Source organism: Folsomia candida, unplaced genomic scaffold (genome assembly GCF_002217175.1).
Source record: "Folsomia candida strain VU population unplaced genomic scaffold, ASM221717v1 Fcan01_Sc007, whole genome shotgun sequence".
Taxonomy (NCBI): Eukaryota; Metazoa; Arthropoda; class Collembola; order Entomobryomorpha; family Isotomidae; genus Folsomia; species Folsomia candida.
In genome coordinates this window covers 510,671-530,306 of record NW_019091199.1, presented here as the reverse complement: position 1 = coordinate 530,306, position 19,636 = coordinate 510,671, and the positions used below count along the sequence as shown (strand labels likewise).

The 19,636-nt window shown below is 36.2% G+C and overlaps 2 protein-coding genes and 1 non-coding gene across 3 annotated transcripts; 2 read left to right on the top strand and 1 right to left on the bottom strand.

Moving 5' to 3' along the window:
- Positions 1-11,188: 11,188 nt before the first annotated feature.
- Positions 11,189-14,536, top strand: LOC110852104 (SEC14-like protein 2). The gene is made up of 9 exons (XM_022100084.2): positions 11,189-11,386; positions 11,465-11,540; positions 12,172-12,215; positions 12,497-12,611; positions 12,681-12,786; positions 12,850-12,894; positions 13,007-13,062; positions 13,839-13,903; positions 14,002-14,536. The coding sequence occupies exons 1-9, from the start codon at positions 11,258-11,260 to the stop codon at positions 14,191-14,193; spliced, it is 828 nt and encodes a 275-aa protein (XP_021955776.1). The 5' UTR covers positions 11,189-11,257; the 3' UTR covers positions 14,194-14,536.
- Positions 14,537-16,158: 1,622 nt separating this feature from the next.
- Trnai-aau lies at positions 16,159-16,232 on the top strand. Its single transcript has one exon. It is a non-coding gene; the product is annotated as a tRNA-Ile (tRNA).
- A 166-nt stretch (positions 16,233-16,398) lies between these two features.
- LOC110852429 (cuticle protein 65) lies at positions 16,399-17,531 on the bottom strand. Its single transcript, XM_022100498.2, has 5 exons — positions 17,381-17,531; positions 17,170-17,262; positions 16,997-17,080; positions 16,885-16,929; positions 16,399-16,800 (listed from the first exon to the last, which is right to left on the bottom strand). Exons 1-5 carry the CDS (start codon positions 17,387-17,389, stop codon positions 16,552-16,554), a joined length of 480 nt encoding a protein of 159 aa, XP_021956190.1. The 5' UTR covers positions 17,390-17,531; the 3' UTR covers positions 16,399-16,551.
- Between the last annotated feature and the right edge of the window lie 2,105 nt (positions 17,532-19,636).

Sequence of the window (19,636 nt, the reverse complement as noted above, 5' to 3'; positions counted from 1 at the left end):
ATGGCTCAGCACATTTTGATTTAATGTGACAATATAAATTCAATCCGACATACATATGCAAAACAGCGTGTGCATAAATTCACACCTTCTCAGAGCGACATGTTGCAACACGGTCTATCTATACATAAATCCTAAAAGATTGCGAACCGCATTCAGTAAAATTAAACTTGTTTTATTCATTCTTTCGTCGTGAGGAACTCATTGGAGACTTGCAAACTTGTAGAACAAGGCTGCGACACAGAATTTGTTTACATTTATTGCTTCCTGTTACCATACAACATACGTACATACATAATACATGCACCTGGCGAAAATCTAGTTTGCGTACTTGCAAGGACTCCTCTGTCCGTAATAAGCTGCAACTTTCGCCCAGTGGAAAAGGTAAAGAGAAAAGCTGAAACAATCCAGAATAAAACTTTGGCTTAGGTTGAAGTGAAATGTTTGTGGGGGAGAAAGACACGAGGTGGACGGAGGCACACTCGGATAGATAATGGCAAGGAATGCTAACTTTTTTCGGGATTTTTCAGGTGACTTGTTTATCGTGGATACTTGGGCCAAAGTTAAGAAATCTATTCAGAAACTTTAACAATGTCGTAACGCAACATTGCGCATTATAGTCCGTTCGTGTGTGAATCATTATTCTAGCAAAATAATCAATTGCTTGCATCATCAAGGTTATGAATAAAAGAATGGGTAGGTATTTTAATTAAGTGTTATGCAGGTTTATGTATCTGCATAAGGAAGTTCCGTTAGTTTCGTTACGTCTTAATTCCCATTAAACGAAACAAGTTCCTCGCATAAGAAGAACCGGTGCTAGGATTCATAATGTTTAGATGTTTTAGTCTCGAGTGTCATTTTGACAAATCCCTGCAGAAAGAGCTCGCTTATCGTAAGTTTTCAACTGTTGGGTTCCCACTAGGAGCTCGATCAGCAATAACAAATAAGTAATAAATTACCCAAGTGTGGAGAGAAAGTATGGAGAAAAGAGACACATATAAAATAATAGCCGGGATGATTCATGTAGAATTAGACCATTAAATTTATTGGCACAATATTTCAAATGTCATGCTTAACAGTAGATCAATTTAATGCATAAATCGTTATCTACTTACGTGACTGTTCTTGTTGACAATTCGCACTTGGATGATTTTCCGTGTGAAATCTAACTGTCCATATAGCTTGAACCAACTATGACGACAAACGTTGGATAAAAGTTACCACTCTATAAATAACAATGCGCAATTTTATAAGAAGTTTAAAGTATCCCAACTTTCCACTGGTATCCATTTTATGTATTTATATTCTTCAAAAGGCCATTACAAATTTTAGTACGCAAAATTATTTTCTGCTATAACATTCAATAATAATTCTAGCTTTTTAATTTATGGTTAGTAGGTTGACGCGATTCATAAAAAAATGCTTGCTAGATATATAACATAAGATCACGTTCATACATATAATGATATCATACATACTAAATATGCATGAATACTTGCGTAGTTGTGCTGACTTGTTAAGCATTTTGAATGGTAGCAAACCTTTAGTAAATTGTATGGTAGTGCAATTACAAAAGTGAAATAACAGTTTATTTTAATGATTCTTCATGAGTTGCATGCGGCTAGTTTCCTATAACGAATGTAAGACGGGGTTAAATGAAAAAGAAAGTCGCTCGTTCTCAGGCAGGTAATGCTAACGACGCAGTTGGTACTTGGATGAATTGTCTAAAACCCACGATCACCCCATTTCATGGCAATAAATATAAGTATAAAAGGGCATTTAGCTTTATGAGTTGTGCCATTCTTCTATTTTTGAATCTTCAAAGACGACGGAGAGTTCGTCATTTGACGAACTGGCAGGATGGTCTTGGAGGCGTTCAAAGTGACTGCGTTATTGAGAAAGTGAGGTGAAATGTATCAGGGAATATATTTCATTGGGCATTACCCATGAGACCTGGCTAGAATTTGTCGAGCTCCTTTTTACTCCTCCTCCACCACTCACAAACACGAGGATGGCGAAAGGCTGATGTGGGCGAGGAAAAGGTTTGTGCTCATTTCAATTTCAAATGAAAAGGTCCAATTTCGATCAGAGGCAAAGGCGCTCTGATGATGAGTGTGTGAACAACCTCCAGAGCAGAGGATGAGTTGGAGGATAAGGCTCCTCTAATCTTATGTGCTCTCTCTCTCGCCATTTTAGATATTACTATGTGCTTAGTAACACTCCGAGTATGCACTTGTGCCATACGACATGCTTATGTAGGTTCACATGCTCCAGGTGGTCTCAAATTGCCACCTTCACTACATTACGAATTTCGTACTTGCATCATGGATTTACCAAATTGTGAAAAGTACCAGCAGCGCAAGATGGGCAGTATAGTGTGGATAAGACACGCATTATATTTATCTTGGGCATCAAAACAAACAATAAGTACAAAAATGTAAACTGTGACCACATATTATTTTAGGTATGATTGAACACGTGGGACATTATGCCTGCCACGTTCTTTTATTTATCTGATAAACAAGGCCCCAAAAAAGGGAAATCTTAGTGAGGCTTGGTGGGACTACAACTAATAAATACAATTAGATTGTAGAATCTTTGCATCACCGCTCTCTGTACCGTTCTTTATTGGAAGCATTAAGTAATCATTTGGAATAAATGGCTCCCCTCAAACATGCTTGTAATTTCATGAGAATAAGAATTAATAGGGTATCCAGATTATAGGGCTATCCACAAAAAATTAAAATTAAATATTTGCAACTTTTGCATCTTATACTTAAAGATTGGTAGTTCACAATTGTTTACCCTTTATATTTGTTCCCAGTTAATTTACCAAACTTCTCGTTCACTAGTAACGTCTTCTTAAAAGCCCTATTTATTCAATAAATGTAAAAATGCATGTGTATGCAAAAAAAAATTTATATTGAATCCAGTAAGAACGGTACAGAGAGCGGTGATGCAAAAATTCTGCAATCTAATTTTATTTATTAGTCGTAGTCCCACCAAGCCTCACTAAGATTTCCCTTTTTTGGGGCCTTGTTTATTTAATACTTGTAATTGAGTTCTTTATATATTTAATAATAAACACCACACATTCCTTAAAGCTAGAGTTGATTAGAAGATTTATTGTCAACAACATTAATGCTTTGCGTCGCTGCAAAACTTTGAAGGTTTTCTAAATTTAATAATCTCTCGACTTCTTAACCGATTTTGATCATCCGGATCATAAATTCACCAAATCAGTTTGAATGTCATTTCTAAATTTCATAAGAATAATCGATGCAAAATGTCATCATGTTGAGAAATGACTGAGATATTGAATTATTTCTATCAGTTTTTTGGGGTGGGGTCAATGCACACAATATGTAATTTTTGTTGCCAGGGATAAAGGTCACTAGAAAATTGCAATTTTTTAGATTTAAAATTTGAATAACTTTATGAGTTCCTAACGAATTTGGATAATATAGGACTTAAAATAACCGGAATGACTTTATCTACAATGTTTTCAATAAGGGAACATGTTTCTATGACCCATTAATGAACTATGAAAAGAAATATTCAGCAAGGGGCAAATTTTCGCGTATTTTTGCCAATAACTCTCTCAAAAAACAAAAATTCCAAAAGGCGACTCGTACATCGTTTTTAAATTATCTAACAATGATCGGTGCAAAATTTCATCCAAATCGGTTGAGAAATGACGGAGATATCGTCTGTGGTCACTTTTTTGGGGAGGGTCAAATGCATACTTAGTAATTTTTTTGTTGCTAGGTATTTGCCTCACTAAGAATAATTTTTTTGTTGCTAGGTATTTGCCTCACTAAGAAAAATAAATGGATCATGAACTGTGTCATTAAATCAAAAGATTCGATAACGCAAGGCCCAGCCGGTCTTTGTTTGCACAGACTTCAAACTTAAGTGTCTCAGGTTGGCTGATTTGATTGTTTGGAAGTTCTAACCTCTTCTTTCACTCTCTGCGTTCGTTCATGGGAGCTCGTAGCGGAAGGAAAGTAACAACTCTTGTAAAATTCAATTGGGGGGCTTTATAGAGGAAGTGAAAGTTGTTACGTGCTCCTACGTACCTAATACATATACGTGAATGGTGCATGGTTATCTAACCGTGATTGGCCAATCACGGTGCGTGCGTTCATATTATCGTTTATGATTTAGATGGGCTGACCACTGGTGGGTCGTCTGGAGATAAAAAAGGTACACGACTGTCAGCGACCACCTTTACCCATTTCTTTATTGTAATGCAATTTCGTTGTATATCTTGACTTTTATTACTCCTTTATTTTCAGGAGAAATACCAACTTTCTCTTCCACCCTTTTATCTACTCGCTGAATCAGGTTACGAGTTTCGGTCTGATCTGGAGCAAATACATATTGGGAGAAAGTCTCACTTTCCCATACCAAACGTACAGGCTGAACAAAATTCTTGTTACTTTCCCGACTTGTGTTTTTTCGTTCTAGTTGAATATACATCCATACACACGTATTTATACATGTACGGGGACAAGGTCGATGAGTCTGAATTAGTAAATTACCGGTACATATAAATGAACAAGATAATTAAATTGGTCCGCAGTGACCTGATAATTAAACGGTTGGTAGTTAAACTTTTGAAGCAATGACAGGGAGCAGAACCCAAAAACTTTTTTGTTCTTTCGACAGTTTGACATTTATTTATTTCCCAGGTTTGCTTTTATCAGGTTAAGTTAACTTCCAAATGAAAATATCAAAGGTCTGCTTGCTCACCTTCTCACATTTCAAGCACAATCATTGAAAAATATGCAAATCTCCAACAACGTGGCATATATTCCCTGACACAGCATGCATAATTGTTCACCTAAAGTGGTGTTCATCCATGAAAATAATCAGAACTTTTGTGTGTTTTCAGGGCTTTCTTTCGGGAATGTCTGGCTGCTCATGTACAAAGAAAATAAACAGGAAGCTAGTCTGACTGGGAGACTTTTACTCGATAAAAGTCATCCATGAATTTCAGTTTCCTCAAGAGCGGCATGCTTATCGATAGTTGCTGTTACTTACCATTGTATCGAGGTCGATTGAAGCTCTGAGAAAAAAGGAGCCTCGAAATTCTTGTTACGTTGCAAGCAGCATAACAAGTATCTAGTGTACATTCTCAGAAAATATCAATACAGTGTGCACTTGTTCTCCCCTTCCCTATAAAAAATACGGGAGCGACCTGACATACGAAATCGTTGATGCGTTGATATCAAAGGGAAAATCTATTTATACAATTTTATGAATCCATTCAAATATTTTATGAACTATAAATGCTCCCAAGAAATGGATTGACTCAGAAATTGAAACTGGGAAATATATTCCACATGCATACGTTTCCTCACGTGAAATAAAACTATTGAGTCACATCCTGTAGAAAATATTTGTCATCAATATTATCATACTACATGATAAATATGCACCAATCGTATGTACGTACATATCTCAATTGACGATATTAAACCATGGCCGTGACCCCTACACAAGTTTAGCAGAGAATTTTCAAGGTATGAGATTTATAGGTAGAATTGTTATATTACACAAACTTGATTTAGTAACTGGCAAAATCACCAAAGCAAAAGCTGAAAGCTATTTGCATATTTATTATGCATCCAGTTAATTGATGTGTTAGGGTAGGTCATTATATAGCGTATTTATGTAAATACGAGTATCGGTTTAGTTTCAATCTTGCACTTTTATTGCTATCAATTATAAAATAATGGATCTTACTATCAAGGTCATGTTTTGCATATTCTAAACTTGCTGAAAACTACGATGAACGACGAGTTGATGCACCTTTAATGATTTTAATTATGTACCTGATGCATCTTTAACGATCTATGTACCTGATGTACCTTTGTAGCAATATGTGTATGGATATATTTACGTACTTACGGGCTAGATCCGCTGGGGTTTAATTGTTATAAGAGCTCTTTGTTTCAGGTGTTGTTTGGGCTCTTTGGAAATTTTTAGATACTCAAAGGGCGCTACCAACTCAATCAATATTCTATTATCTTTTCATGATGGGGAAAATTCATAAAAAAGTAATTGGATTCTATCTGCCTATGCTTACCACCCTCTTCACACGAAATCTCATTTCTGTTCATCACTCCTGTCGATCAGATTACATCTCTGGACCAGGACAGAAAATAAGCGGTTTTGTCTCACACGGGAGGGAAAGGCACATCCGGTGTGCACATATGATGTGCCGCTTTTAAATATGGAAGCACAATCCATTTGAAAGGTTCAGAAACCGAAATATGAGTACATTATTTGGACGCCATTAAAAGATTCAAAGAACGAAATCTTGCACGATACTAAACAATACTCTAAAACCATCCAACACCTACACACAATAAAGCAGAATTGTAATTAGAACCGAAACTAGTGGTTCGAATGCGAGCATAAACAATGGGATTAGGATGAATGGAAATCAGTCAGAGTGAAACGTATGTGGTCCTGCAAATGCGGTGACATTGTTGTACGCACAATTAATTTCATCCCCAAGAACAAGTACATATTAGTATTTACGTCATTATTCATCCGTATTAAATTGATTTGATTTCTAGACGAATCAAATATCTCACAAATTAAGTTTTGCTAATCATCTATCTCTGAAGCAACCATGGTCTTTGCCTATTCTATTTATGCACATGTTAAAGTTGTTCCGAATTGCTCGTACGTAATCTTGATGGAATATTTGGGTACCACTGGTATGAATTGTATTGAAATGTATGTCTGACTTCTCAGAGTCTTGAAAACCATGGATCTCCGTGTGTGCACATTTGTCTCTCTTTGCACAGAATTATTGATTTATCTTGGAACCGCATCATCGGAATATTTTAATGCAGCGACTGGACACTAGTCATCATCCGATGTAATAAAGCGATCAGTTCCTCGGGGGTTGGGACTGCTCATGGTTCACAAAAGGTCTTTGTGACGTGACAAAGGATAGATTCTCATTGCAGATATGATGTAATATGTATGTACATGGTCGACTGTAGGTTTTGCCCGGTCTAGATGGGGAAGAAGTCCCGACTTCTTGCCCATTGCTTTCTTCCTCTTTTTCATCATCTCTTACATCACCATTCCTCACATCCCAACGGAACTGCTATTCTTATCCAACTAACCTCTAGGGATTGATTGCCCCCATGTATGCACGGATGACTTATGAATCTAAGCCATTCTGAATTAGTTATGTTTTACCTGTTTACGTGGAGTTGTTATCGTGGAGTCGTCGTAACGAAATCATTTAGTTTATGTACAGACACATGCCTACGTACGCAGCACAGCGATATTAAATTGAGTCAAGAATGACATCGACCTTCTGCGTGTCCTTGCAGGAGCAAATCACCTTAAATCTCGTCGTGACATGAGTGGACTCGGATTATTTGGGTTGAGAAGCTCAAGATGGCAGGAATTGGAAGCCAAGTAAGTAATGTGAGTGGAAGGACAAATGGTTGGTACATGGATGTGAGTTATCATCTTCAATCTAAGCAATGGGATTCCGGGCAGAGATGAGCACAAGTCAAGAGTTCATGAAGAGGATTGATCCCATCTCATCAATCACACACTAGACCAATTCTCCTGCGTCTTTTCCCGAGTAGTCTGCATAATGATCTTTGAGTGGGTACTACAATGCTGCGAAATTGATGTTTTTACATCTGGATGTGAAAATGTCATATTTTTTACAAATACAAATTCTGTGCACAGACAGAACAGCCTCGAAACCACTTCTCACACTTGCTTACACACACCGATCCATTAGTTTCCGCAAAATTGGTTCCAATCAGAAGGTTAAGCCTGCGACCATACATAAATCCACGTGCATACGCATGCCTGGACATAACCTGAAGTGGACCACACGTCATTGTAATTTAAAGTTGTTGGGAGACGATGTGACATGTCACTTTTTTGGCGGAACAATTCTGGAGATGACAGAAGCAACTGTGGATGATGTCGGAATAAACAATGACAAAAGGACAACATAAAAATTCTCACGGTTGTTGTGCAGCATTCCGCACGCACTGTTGTTATTGAAACGATCAAAATATTTTGTTTCGTGGTTAAACCATGATGGTTAAACCCGGGCGAGCTAGTGAACTAAATCCCATCGGAATTGAACACATCATTCCCTGTCGTATTCATTCATAACCTTTAACCATTTATGAAGACAGAGAGACCGAGAAATCTTTATGAGTTTCTCTCGCTCACGTTTTCCACGAATGCCGCAAACAACACGTAACATTGTACGACGATGAAGAAGTACGATGACACAGAACGAGTTCCTCTTGGAAAACAAAACTTGTTCCATCTCAAAGAACTTGTCAGAAACAGAAGTTTATCCGTGCGTAATATTTAGGGAAAAGACAGTTTTGCAAACTGTGCCCAGTTCAGCCTAAAGTTCAGCACTAAATACGTACATTGTAAAACTATTTAAATTTTTCTTTGAAATCACAGTATAACTTGGGACAAATAGTGCAAAACTCAAAACCCAAAGCTGGATGGTTACTTGTTAATTTTTTTATTCACATAAGAAACCCAAATAATTTAAGAAATGACAAGCAAGATTTTCAATTGTTGAAGAACATGTACATACATATGCACATATTATGCGAACTTTGATCTTGATTTCCTACCTACTTCATCTACGAAGTATTGTGAATTGCTTTCTTAGCAGTTCCTGATTCTTAGCTCACGGTAATTCTTACATTTCTCTTCAATGTAAATAAGACAATCAAATTTCCCTAGATCAACACTTTTGTTGACGCACAAGTGGAGTGGAGGTGGAAACCACAAATAATTAATGCAGCATATCTAGTACTCGTTGTCCAAAATATTATATTAAATTATGCGATGCACGCACGTGTACCATACCCAACGTCAATCTGCTGTATTTGTCTGGGTAGCTTGTCAAAAGTGATGGGTTACGTAAAGGCATATAATTTGCAAGTGCAAACCAAGCTGACAGGTTTGAAACCTTGAATTCGAATCACACAGCACAAACAATTGAGGTTTCATATATAACCAACCACCGTCTAGTGCTATCACAGTACGTAAGAAAGATATGCAGCGCATCTTAGGAGCACCACAACAAATTAATTTTTGGCATTGGTTGACAATTAATAATTATTCGCAAACAATTACTACTGCTGCATACTGTGCTTGAGCAACTCTGTGCCTGGCAAAAACAAAGAGGGGCCAAGTTGATAAACAATTTTGTCAATTGGTTCAAAATTAATTAGCGAACTACGAGTATATATGTGATACAACTCCTTCATTCATATATAATTTTCTAGGGACTATTCCAGAGCAACTAGCGATACCCCGAACTGTGGGGGGTCGCCACACCCCTTCAAAAATGTTTCCAGTCATGTTCCCTAGTCATTATAGCATTGTCTCACATTCCTCCAAAACCTTAAATGTGGCCGGAAACGGAGTTCGGCACACCCACCAGGTTAACATAGTCTTATCGATTGTAGAATACCCCCATGAACGACATATACAAAAATAAAAAATGACAAAGTTTCAAATTTTTCGTAACATGGTACCTCACACTGCCTAACCAATTTTGCTTTGACCCCTCTCTGTTTCAGCCGGTCACACAGTTGCTCAGGCACAGTACCAAACATATATGTTCACATTCATTCATTTAATGATGAATGAATAAATTATTCATGCAATATTCAAAAATTTTGAATGAATATTGAATGAATATTTTATTCTGATTTTTGAATAAATGAATATTTAGTGAATATCTATTAAATTCGTGTGAATGAATAATGAATGAATATTTTTTTCATCATTCATTTCTAGCTCAATGCTTAATACATAGGGAAAGTTGAGAAATTTATCTAATATTGTTAATTTTGAATAACATGAATAATGAAGGAATGGTGAATAATGAATAAATGTTTTAATAATTAGTGAATATTTTTTTTACAAATTATGAATGAGTGAATAAGGAATAAATATTTTTCGAGGCTTTGAATGAATGAACTTTGAGTGAATAAATATTTTCTGAACATGTATGGTACCAAATATAACCCAAAAAATAATATGAATGAAGGAGGTGTATTTCATCACATACATACATAGTTGACTAATTAATTGTGAACCAGTTGGCAAAATGGTTTGTCAACTTGAGATGAAATAATGGCAAGGACACCTTGAATTGGTGATTGCACATATTTATGTATGTACATATGTACATACGACATAGGTATACATAGGTACATAGGTATTCTTGGTGATTCAGTCATAACAGAGATATGCTGCCCTTGAACTTTATCTTGAAGTGAAAATTAAGACACTTTTTGCAAATCACTGTTCATTGTACTATTTCTCTTTCGAAACTTTCCTCCTCGTAATGACGTTGCGGTTTTGATTTACAAATCAGACGAGGAAAGTTACCAAAATTCATACGTATGCATTCATCAACTATGAAATATACACAGCTGCGTAATATTGGTATGCAAAAAACTTTTAAAATTCTGGATTTGGGTACCATTGTACCCAAAAAAATATAAAAAAGTTTTTGATTACTTGATAAAGTTGTCCTTAATGTCTTTCTTCGTACTCCAAGCGACTTTATTATTTGCAGTATTACTAGTTAACCCATTACCATGCTGTTTACCTGCTACTACCTGCTCTGTAGCTGATGGCGAGCTCAATTAAAACCAAACAGTGAGAAAGTAAAGTGTAACTCTCAGACATTGGAGGTGTAACTTTAATTTTTTGTGCTTAAAAAAACTATGAAAAACTATGCGAAAATTCTACATTTCGAAATAATATAACTTCCCGGATTTTATGTCTGGTTAGAAAGTTAGTAAGCATAGATTATCAAAACGATGTGCTGGATTCAATAAAAAATACATGCAAATAGTAGTGTCCGAAATTTCCCATCCTCGATACGTATGCTTAAATGTATTTAAAAATATCAAATAAAAATATGTATACTTAAAGAAATTAAAAAATATTGTCTTTAATATATGACGAAACTAGAATTAATCAAAATCTGAGAGCAACACTACACGCATTGTGAGGTGTATACATTTTTTGTGCAACTTTTTATATCGCTTAGTCATAGAATAAAACCATGCATACATATCTGCATATTCTTCTTCAAGCCAAATTGCATAATAACAATATAAGGGAAACTGAATGGCAGATTTTATTCATTAAGGATTAAGCTTCCACACAGGTCGAAGAAGGTGTCCAGGTTTCCTATTAAAAGAAAATGGAAATGTTAAAATTATCGCTGGTTTCGTTCGCCGTGTTACTAACATTTTTAGCTACTGATTGCAATGGTGTTAGTTTGAATCAAGACTTAACTCTTACAAAATCGCAAAAGGAAGCGTTGGATAAGGTAATTTTAGCACATTCAGAGCTGCATGTTGCGAGACTACATTTTATTTTTAAATTTGATAAAATCATTACATTGTAGTTTAAGGCCAATGTGTTACCAAAGCTGACTAAGGATTATCAAAAGTCTGACATTTATCTCATCCGATGGCTCCGAGGTTAGTAGAACATAAGACATATATAAATATTAAACGTAGCATCATTTTTTGCTGTCTTTGCATACACTTTCTTTGACATTTCAAAGCTCTTTCTAACCTTATTTCGTACTACATAAGTGAATCACTTGCGATTTTAAATGTCTAGAAAAGTACGAAAATAAGATGTGCTAAAATTCTCTCGAGGATGACACTCATTGAGAAAGGGGAGAGAAAATGCTCACTAAATCAATTTGCAGAAGGCGTCATTGCATGAACTTGACTAAAGTAGTTTTTTGTCTCAACAAAAATCTTTCGTGCATATACATAAAGCGACATTATGCCACAAAATAGTGTGCATATTTTACTATCCTTAAGCAATAAACTTACATTTTTCTACAAATTCTTTACTATACATAAGCAACACAAATTAATGGTACGGTGTTGTTTTATTACGCCGATACTTGTCCATGAAAAACTAGATTAACAAGCTTTACGTGGATAAATTTTTAAGGTATTCGAATCGAGAACCTAAAATTTTTTCTTGAAGCTCTATACCTTTAAAAATCTGCACGTGGTGATAATTGATTAGGTAACATGCTATGCCCATTATTTACGTAAGTTCTTATAAATTTTTGTTGATTACATATCACAGCGAAAAACTTCAATGTGAGAGCTGCCGAAGAGATGCTAATGTCTGTGAGTGCTGTTTTATTACTTACTTACTTGTATGCAAATATGGACAGGGTCTATTTATGCTGACTAATAATAAGGCTTGTCCATATAGTCAAGGAAAATTTATTAAAAGTTTTCACAATGAAACGTGATTAAATAAGCGATAGGATGACTTGCTAGAACGAATTTCGACACCTCTATGCTTACATAAAAACCGATATAAATCTTAAATGCAATTGTACAAAAAAGTGTCCAGTCATGAAGTATATTTTTTACTGTTTGTCTCTGTCTGCAAATGGACTTAGGACTTGAAGTGGAGGAGGGCAGAAAAGATGGATAATATACACACCGAAGATTGGTCGGACATGGAGGAAGAATTCCCCTGGTTCATGGATGGATACGATAATGAAGGAAAACCCAGTATGCTGCTGATAACCTATTTCTTGCTCATGTAATAATTATGGTAACGTGTGATTTAAATGTTGATAGTTCTCACTGCAAATTATGACGAGTGGGATTTAAGGAAAGGAGTTGTTGCTGGAAAATTGCAACGCATAATGCGATGGATGACATACGCGCAAGAGTCTGGAGTTAGGTGAGCTTACAATTCTAATCACTGGATCGTAAATTTTGGATCTACAAATGAATATATTTTTAGGCGTGTTCGAGAACTTCAGGCTGAAGGGAAAAACGTGACGCAATGGCATGTCATTATATTAAATACCATTAATAATTAATTAAAATGGTTAATAATTGGATAATAATTATAATAATTTGTTATTTTTTCCGGGACCCTTGACCTTGACCTTGACCAGGGATTTTATAATAAATATGAACAATTTCAACCTTGTCCAGCATGGTTGTATCCAATGTAAGTGATTTGAAACAATTTTTATAAAACATAGACCCTTGCAAATTCATATAAACAAGTAGCGTCAAAAAACGATTGAAATTTCCTTGTAAATGACACCGTATATGACAATAATGTATTTTCTGACCTCGTCTACATGGTCACGAGGTCACTGTACGTCAAAACTATGCCAATTTCTGACATCCCCGCCCCAAACTACGTCGAAAACAGTCGAAACTTAAATTTCGACATTTTCGACGTTTAGCCTCATCTACACGGGTTATGGTACGTCAAAATTATTCACGACGTTGAATTCTTGGTGAAATTTCCTTTAAAATGACACCCCATATGAACATTAAGGTTAGATCTTAATTTTGGGCCACACCCTCTGGGAATGTGGGGGTGGTCAGATTGATCCCATTATCGAACTCGACCGAGAATTAAAAATTAGAAGCACAATGGTGAAAACCGCGTTTGACTATGTAGAAGCGTTCTCGATATATCCTGCCCACAGACAGACGGGCAGACGGGCAAAACGATAGCATAAAGCAGTTGACGCTACTTAATGATCATGCACAATAGAAATTGAAATACAAAGTCATTTATCTACTATATATGCATACCTACATAGATGTATCGTATTTATATGTTATTGTATAACAAAGATATTATTGGGATAGTTGTAGATTGAGTGGCTAAAAGTTACGTGCACATCAAACACAAACAACTTCTACATGATACGCCTGCTACCACAACCACTGTAAACTTTAACTAATGGAAATTTTATTGAATTACAGGTCTTCCAATTTACACAACTTTCGTAGCCAATTATGAATCACATTACCCTGGCAGTTGTGATAAGGTAATTTTACTACATCCCAAACTATCGGTGCAAGCACGATGCAAAATGCATGTCGCGAAACTATGTACATTTCATTTTTCAATTTGGCGAAATCATAGATCATGCTTTTGAACACTCCTCAAGTATTTGAAGTGATATTGAACCTGATCCGACCCATCATGAGCCCGCAGACTCGAGAAGCCTTGAAAGTCTACAACAACAACAGGGACGAGTGGGACCACATCGTATTTAGCGATATTGGCAGAGACCAATTAGTTAAGGAGTATGGGGGCACAAAAGTTAGGACGTAATGAAACAATTGCACTTCTAGAATACTGGAAAAATATTGTTTATTATGCACTTTTTCCTATGGGGTTTTTCTACCCTTTATTACATAAAATAAAATTACGAGAGTATGGAACTTGCGATCTAAAGAACAGTAGATAAAAATTCTGCACATTCTACAATATATACAAATCGGGTAATATTACTCCCAATATATTAGTTGGGCTCTTTTCCTTTCTTCTATGTATTTCGAGATAAGCTATAAACAAGTTTTTTTGACATAAAATGTTTTGATGTTAAACTTATGACATTTTCTTGTCCATGAGATATGAATTATAAATAAAAGTTTGTTGAGACTATGTAATACGATCCAAGCAGGCATAATACTTGACGAGCATTAATATTCCATTTTTAGCAAATTAGATATTCCAAAGTGTTAAGGAAGAGTACACAAAAATCTATTTTGCATTCTTCACCCTTCGTCTTGTAGTCTTTGTTGTGAGGCGAGGAAGTTGACTTGCTGTGAAAGTGCAGACATGCAGAAGTTCTGTTGGCAAGAAGAGTGCATGTGAATGTGCTGGAGTTGCTGGAGAAAGTTATCTGGGTGGAAATCCAAGTAGGTAAACCTAGAGCCAGAAGGCTTAATTTTCTCTTGTTGCAAGCCAACCAGAGCAAACAGAGATTCGAAACATGAGATTACAGATTATTCACTTCGCAACATACATAATAGTCAACTGATATATATACATTTTGCGTACATATGTATATGCACTTCCCATCCTTTTATAGTTCCGCAATATGGGCCAGAACTAACGGAGAAACTAAAGGGATTGAAACACCAGAAAGGTCATTCTCCCTCCATTCCTATCTGTCAGCGACTATTGTGATTTATTTTATCAGTCATTATTATAAGAAGTTTTGTACGAACTATTGCCTAAGCACATCTTAAGTAGTGTCAGTATGAACCAGTCAGCACATTCAGCAGGGAGGACTACAGAACATGTTGCCAGGTTTTGTTTCCTGATGATAAGTACTCCTCCTAGGATTTTCTGCTCTTCTTCTATTAGATTACAATTAAGCAAGGAAAATGGGGATCAGTCACTTCAGTAAATGAAATCTGTAACACAGATCGGACCTGGAATGATGAAGAAAACAGTAGTTTTATTAGTAGCATGAAAGTTATAATGAACTAAAATTATAGAGGATAAACGCAAATTTCATAAACATACACGAAAAAGGAGAGGCTTTTTATATAACCAACAACTGGAAACAATTATAATGCCGTGATCTTGTGGCCAACCGTGCAAACTTTTCCCATCATTAACTCCATTCCATGATCCATGTTTCTTCACACTCGACTTTTATCATTTGAGTTCACTTGGAAAATTGTGGCTGAGTAAGCTCCAATTACTTCTGTCAATTAAAAACGCAAACTAAGCTCATTAAATTAGTTTATTGGGTAGAAACAGGTTATCCATTCGAACAATGTTTCAATAGTATTTTCCATGAACAATCAAAGAAGTCTTATATCAGATTGATAATCACGACCTCCCATTTTAATTTCCAGCCTCATAAACTCCAACATAACCATACTCTTACTAATGATCGGCACAAATCTCAAGGACCAAAATTTTCACAATGAGTCATTTGTGAGAATTTTGGAAAGACCAATCTCAGCAGTTCTCAATTAATCCATCCAGATGAGGATGAGGACTCAGCTAAATAATGTGGTCTCAAATCTCTCTCAAATGATTTTTCTAACCATATCACCGACTTTTCAAAACTTGCAGCGAGTTCAGAATTCATATTTCTGCGTACTCACAAGTGGTATTCTTTTCAGACAAAGCTTAGCTCCTCCACTTGAGTGGGCTTTACTGTAAAGCCTTTACAAACCTGATAAGCACAAACAATGAATGAATGAGGCAAGTTGAGGCAGAAAGAGTTGAAGTCATTTACATATTGTGCGAAAAGTTACATGCCCACAAGTCGTCGGCCTGTTAGCTCAGTTGGTTAGAGCGCCGTGCTAATAACGCGGAGGTCTTGGGTTCGATCCCCACACAGGCCATTATTTTGCATTTTTCAGGTTTTATCTTTTTTTATCTTGGTACATAAAAGTTTTAGTGGCAATATTTTATTAACGGTTTTATGTAAATTTCACCATCTCCAGCTGTTAGTGTCCCAGAGCAAAGGACTCAAATGCCCGAGTAGAATAATTCAATTCAATTCGCAAGTTGATTTTGAGAAAAATTTATTTCGAATTAAATACACACTCTTCACATACAATTTACACAATACTGATGCACAGAGATACCTCGACAATTGAGTTGAAAATTCACAAACAACGCTGACCTTACTAAATAATACTATAAAATTAGGGGAATAATTTAATAGTGGGCCAAACCAGCATAGCCGAGGTTGTGACCATGACCATATCCGTAAGCAACTGGAGCAGCGGCGATTCCGTGACCGGCAAGTCCTCCGTAAGCAAGACCGTGACCGTGACCGTATCCGTATGAGACTGGGGCGGCGGCGATTCCGTGACCATAAGCGAGTCCGTGTCCGGCACCGTAAGCGAGTCCGTGACCGTGAGCAATTCCGTGACCGTATCCGTAAGAAACTGGGGCAGCAGCGTACTAAAGAAACGAATTAATCGTTTGTTAGATGGATTTTTGCAAATTGTAGAAACCCCATGAAAAAATTTCATGAAAACAACTTACAGCAGCGACTGGGGCGGCAGCAACGACGGCCTTGGTGGTGGCGTACTATTTAAATAAATTAAACTTGAAATCCTTTAAAAGATCTGGAATTTTAGAATAAATGCAAACTCACGGTTCGGATGGCTGGGGCAGCATAAGCTCCGTGAGCATAGCCGAGTGGGGCAGCAGCATAAGAAGCTACTGCGGGGGCGGCGTACTATATTAAATTGGGATTAAAATTAGTCAATCGCTGAGAATCAGGGTAAAATTGCTACTAATTGTAAAAGTAAAAATGTATATCTTTACAGCTCCGGCATATCCGGGGTATCCGTAGGTTCCAGCGTAACCAATATTTCCAGCGGAAGCACCCACGACCACGGCGGCAAGAACGACGACGAACTAAATTCCACAAATTAAAGTTAATTAAACAGAGTTGAATGAAATGGTTTAAAAGAAACTTGTTTCTTATGTAACGTTTTTAATGTTTTCGGAGAATTTGCAAAATATGAGGACTTACGGAGTTCATGTTTTCTTAGTTTCTGAGAAAGAGATAAAAGCTCAAAGATTTGTAAAGACAAGTGAATGATATTTTTGGAAGAGAATCGCAGGGTTTATATACAAGTGTGAAAAATAGTTGGCGAATTATGCCCCCTATATTATTTTATCATTCAGCACAGTAAACAAAGCCCTTATTACAAGTCTCATTATTATCCCTACCTACCTACGTACCTTGATTATTGTTCATATCACATCTTGCCCAAATGGAAGGTTCACTATCACTTGCTAATAGAATAACTTGCAGTAAGCAATATGTAACGACCAGCAGCACGAGCAATCAAGAATGCACCATAGCTTATCTGCCCAAGAAGAATTAAGGAAGGCACCCCGCCCGACATTTAGCCTCAAACACAGAAAAATCCTATAAATCTGTGCAAGCAGTAAGCATTCTTAGTTTGGTTTGGAAGTAAGAATTGGAATTAGACGACGCAAATCCCATTTTAATTTCTTTAAGGGTAAATAAGACATAAATTAGTTTTTGCATACAACAGCATCATTTACATGCTTACATAAGTATTTAATATGTACGCAGGCAGAACTGTAGGACGGAGCACTGAAGGACACTGAAAGAAAACCAATTTAAATATGTATTTTTACTTTGCATATTCCTTTTGTTTCATATCTGGATTAATTTATGAGGTTAAAATATTGCACTAAAAAATACGTGCACACAAGTAAATTGTAAACGAGGTAGTTGGTGGTTTGTGGTAGTTGTCAAAATTGAAATTGTCATACATACCGGTTATTCGTCCCTTAACCAAATGCACGTTATGAGGACGATGGCGATGATTATACAGAGGGATCAATAGCAAATAAATAACTAATCGACAATCAATGGGTCAAGTGTCATGATCCATATATTCAATTTATAGCGTATTTATTGTAATCAGAGAGCATTTGTGGCAATCGCAAAACGATCGGTAGCATGTGATGTTGAATTGGTGAATGAGAATTGAGACAGATTTTGCAAAGATTAGACAAAAAAGACAGCAGAAATTGATGATGAATGACTCACTAGTTACGCACACGACTGTCACACACATATTATTATGAGATCCTTTTGTATGAACTTTACGAATCCCTGCTGATTTATTCCATTGTTGGATGATTGTTGACCTGCCTGCAGTGCATGTTCTAATCGCCAGACTTGACCGTAATAATTTCTTCATTTGCCGTCATTGATTTGGTCAAACTTTGTAACTCGATACCATGAGCACTGAATAATGACGATTCGTGAGGATCGATAATCGTGATAGGCTTTATTTGCGATATTTAAAGTAGATAAATATGTGGAAGATGTTGTTACATGCGGATTTTGATTTCAACTTGTCTCCTCCTGGGTCATGTTAAATATCTACAATAACCTATCCAACATTGACTTATTACGAGTACCATTTACATGGAGGGAGTCTGGCTGGGCTAACATATTACAACATGAACTAAATAAATGTAACGTATTCGATAAATACATAATATCTACGTACGCCTATTACGTATCTAGAATGCGTATGTAAATACATAAATATGTTACTCTTCTGAATGTTTATCTCCTTTCTTGATAGCAATCAAGGAATTAATTTGCAGTTTGTCGTCAGTTACCCTTAATTTAAATAAGAGGAGATGTTTCCATTTCGAGTTTATAATTAGAGTCATCTGCTAATTAAGTGATTAGAAAATCTTAAATAGCTTAGAGTAACGTAAACTACAATAGCGTTTTGGCGTGAAGATCATCAATCTTCCTTATCAATTTACTATATTGGGACACATACAGAATTAAGGCGGTTGGTAATGATATCGGGATAGCCTGCGGTTTAAGCACACAATTTTAGCGATATCAGAATCGTGAGTGATTGACTTTACTGGGCCAAGATCCTTGTTTACAAACCAAATATGAAACTAAATATTTTTATTCCCTAATCAAATACTCATCTGTATACATATCTGCATATTTGCGAATTGATGTGATGCATAGCTCGGTAGAAAATGCCATCGCAATATTTATATAGCACATAAAATTGATGATAATTACAATAAACGTGCTCAGCGGAAAGGATAAATCAATGGAAAACCAAAGACAAGTGTTATTATTTTCATTAGTTTTGTGAGTAATTTTGATGGTACGTAAAATATTTCCGAATAATTACAGGGCGTCGTTCATGCCACCAAATTGAGCGATAACACTAAAAGTAACAAAGTGCAATATAATAATATGCAC

Excerpts from the sequence above, each read along its gene's own strand:
- LOC110852104 (XM_022100084.2), top strand. The coding sequence starts at position 11,258 with ATGGAAATGTTAAAATTATCGCTGGTTTCGTTCGCCGTGTTACTAACA. Across the intron at positions 12,216-12,496 it reads CCGAAGAGATGCTAATGTCT|GACTTGAAGTGGAGGAGGGC; the intron begins GTGAGTGCTGTT and ends AAATGGACTTAG. Across the intron at positions 12,612-12,680 it reads CGATAATGAAGGAAAACCCA|TTCTCACTGCAAATTATGAC; the intron begins GTATGCTGCTGA and ends AAATGTTGATAG.
- LOC110852429 (XM_022100498.2), bottom strand. Across the intron at positions 17,081-17,169 it reads ACCCCGGATATGCCGGAGCT|TACGCCGCCCCCGCAGTAGC; the intron begins GTAAAGATATAC and ends AATTTAATATAG. Across the intron at positions 16,930-16,996 it reads CTGCCCCAGCCATCCGAACC|TACGCCACCACCAAGGCCGT; the intron begins GTGAGTTTGCAT and ends TTATTTAAATAG.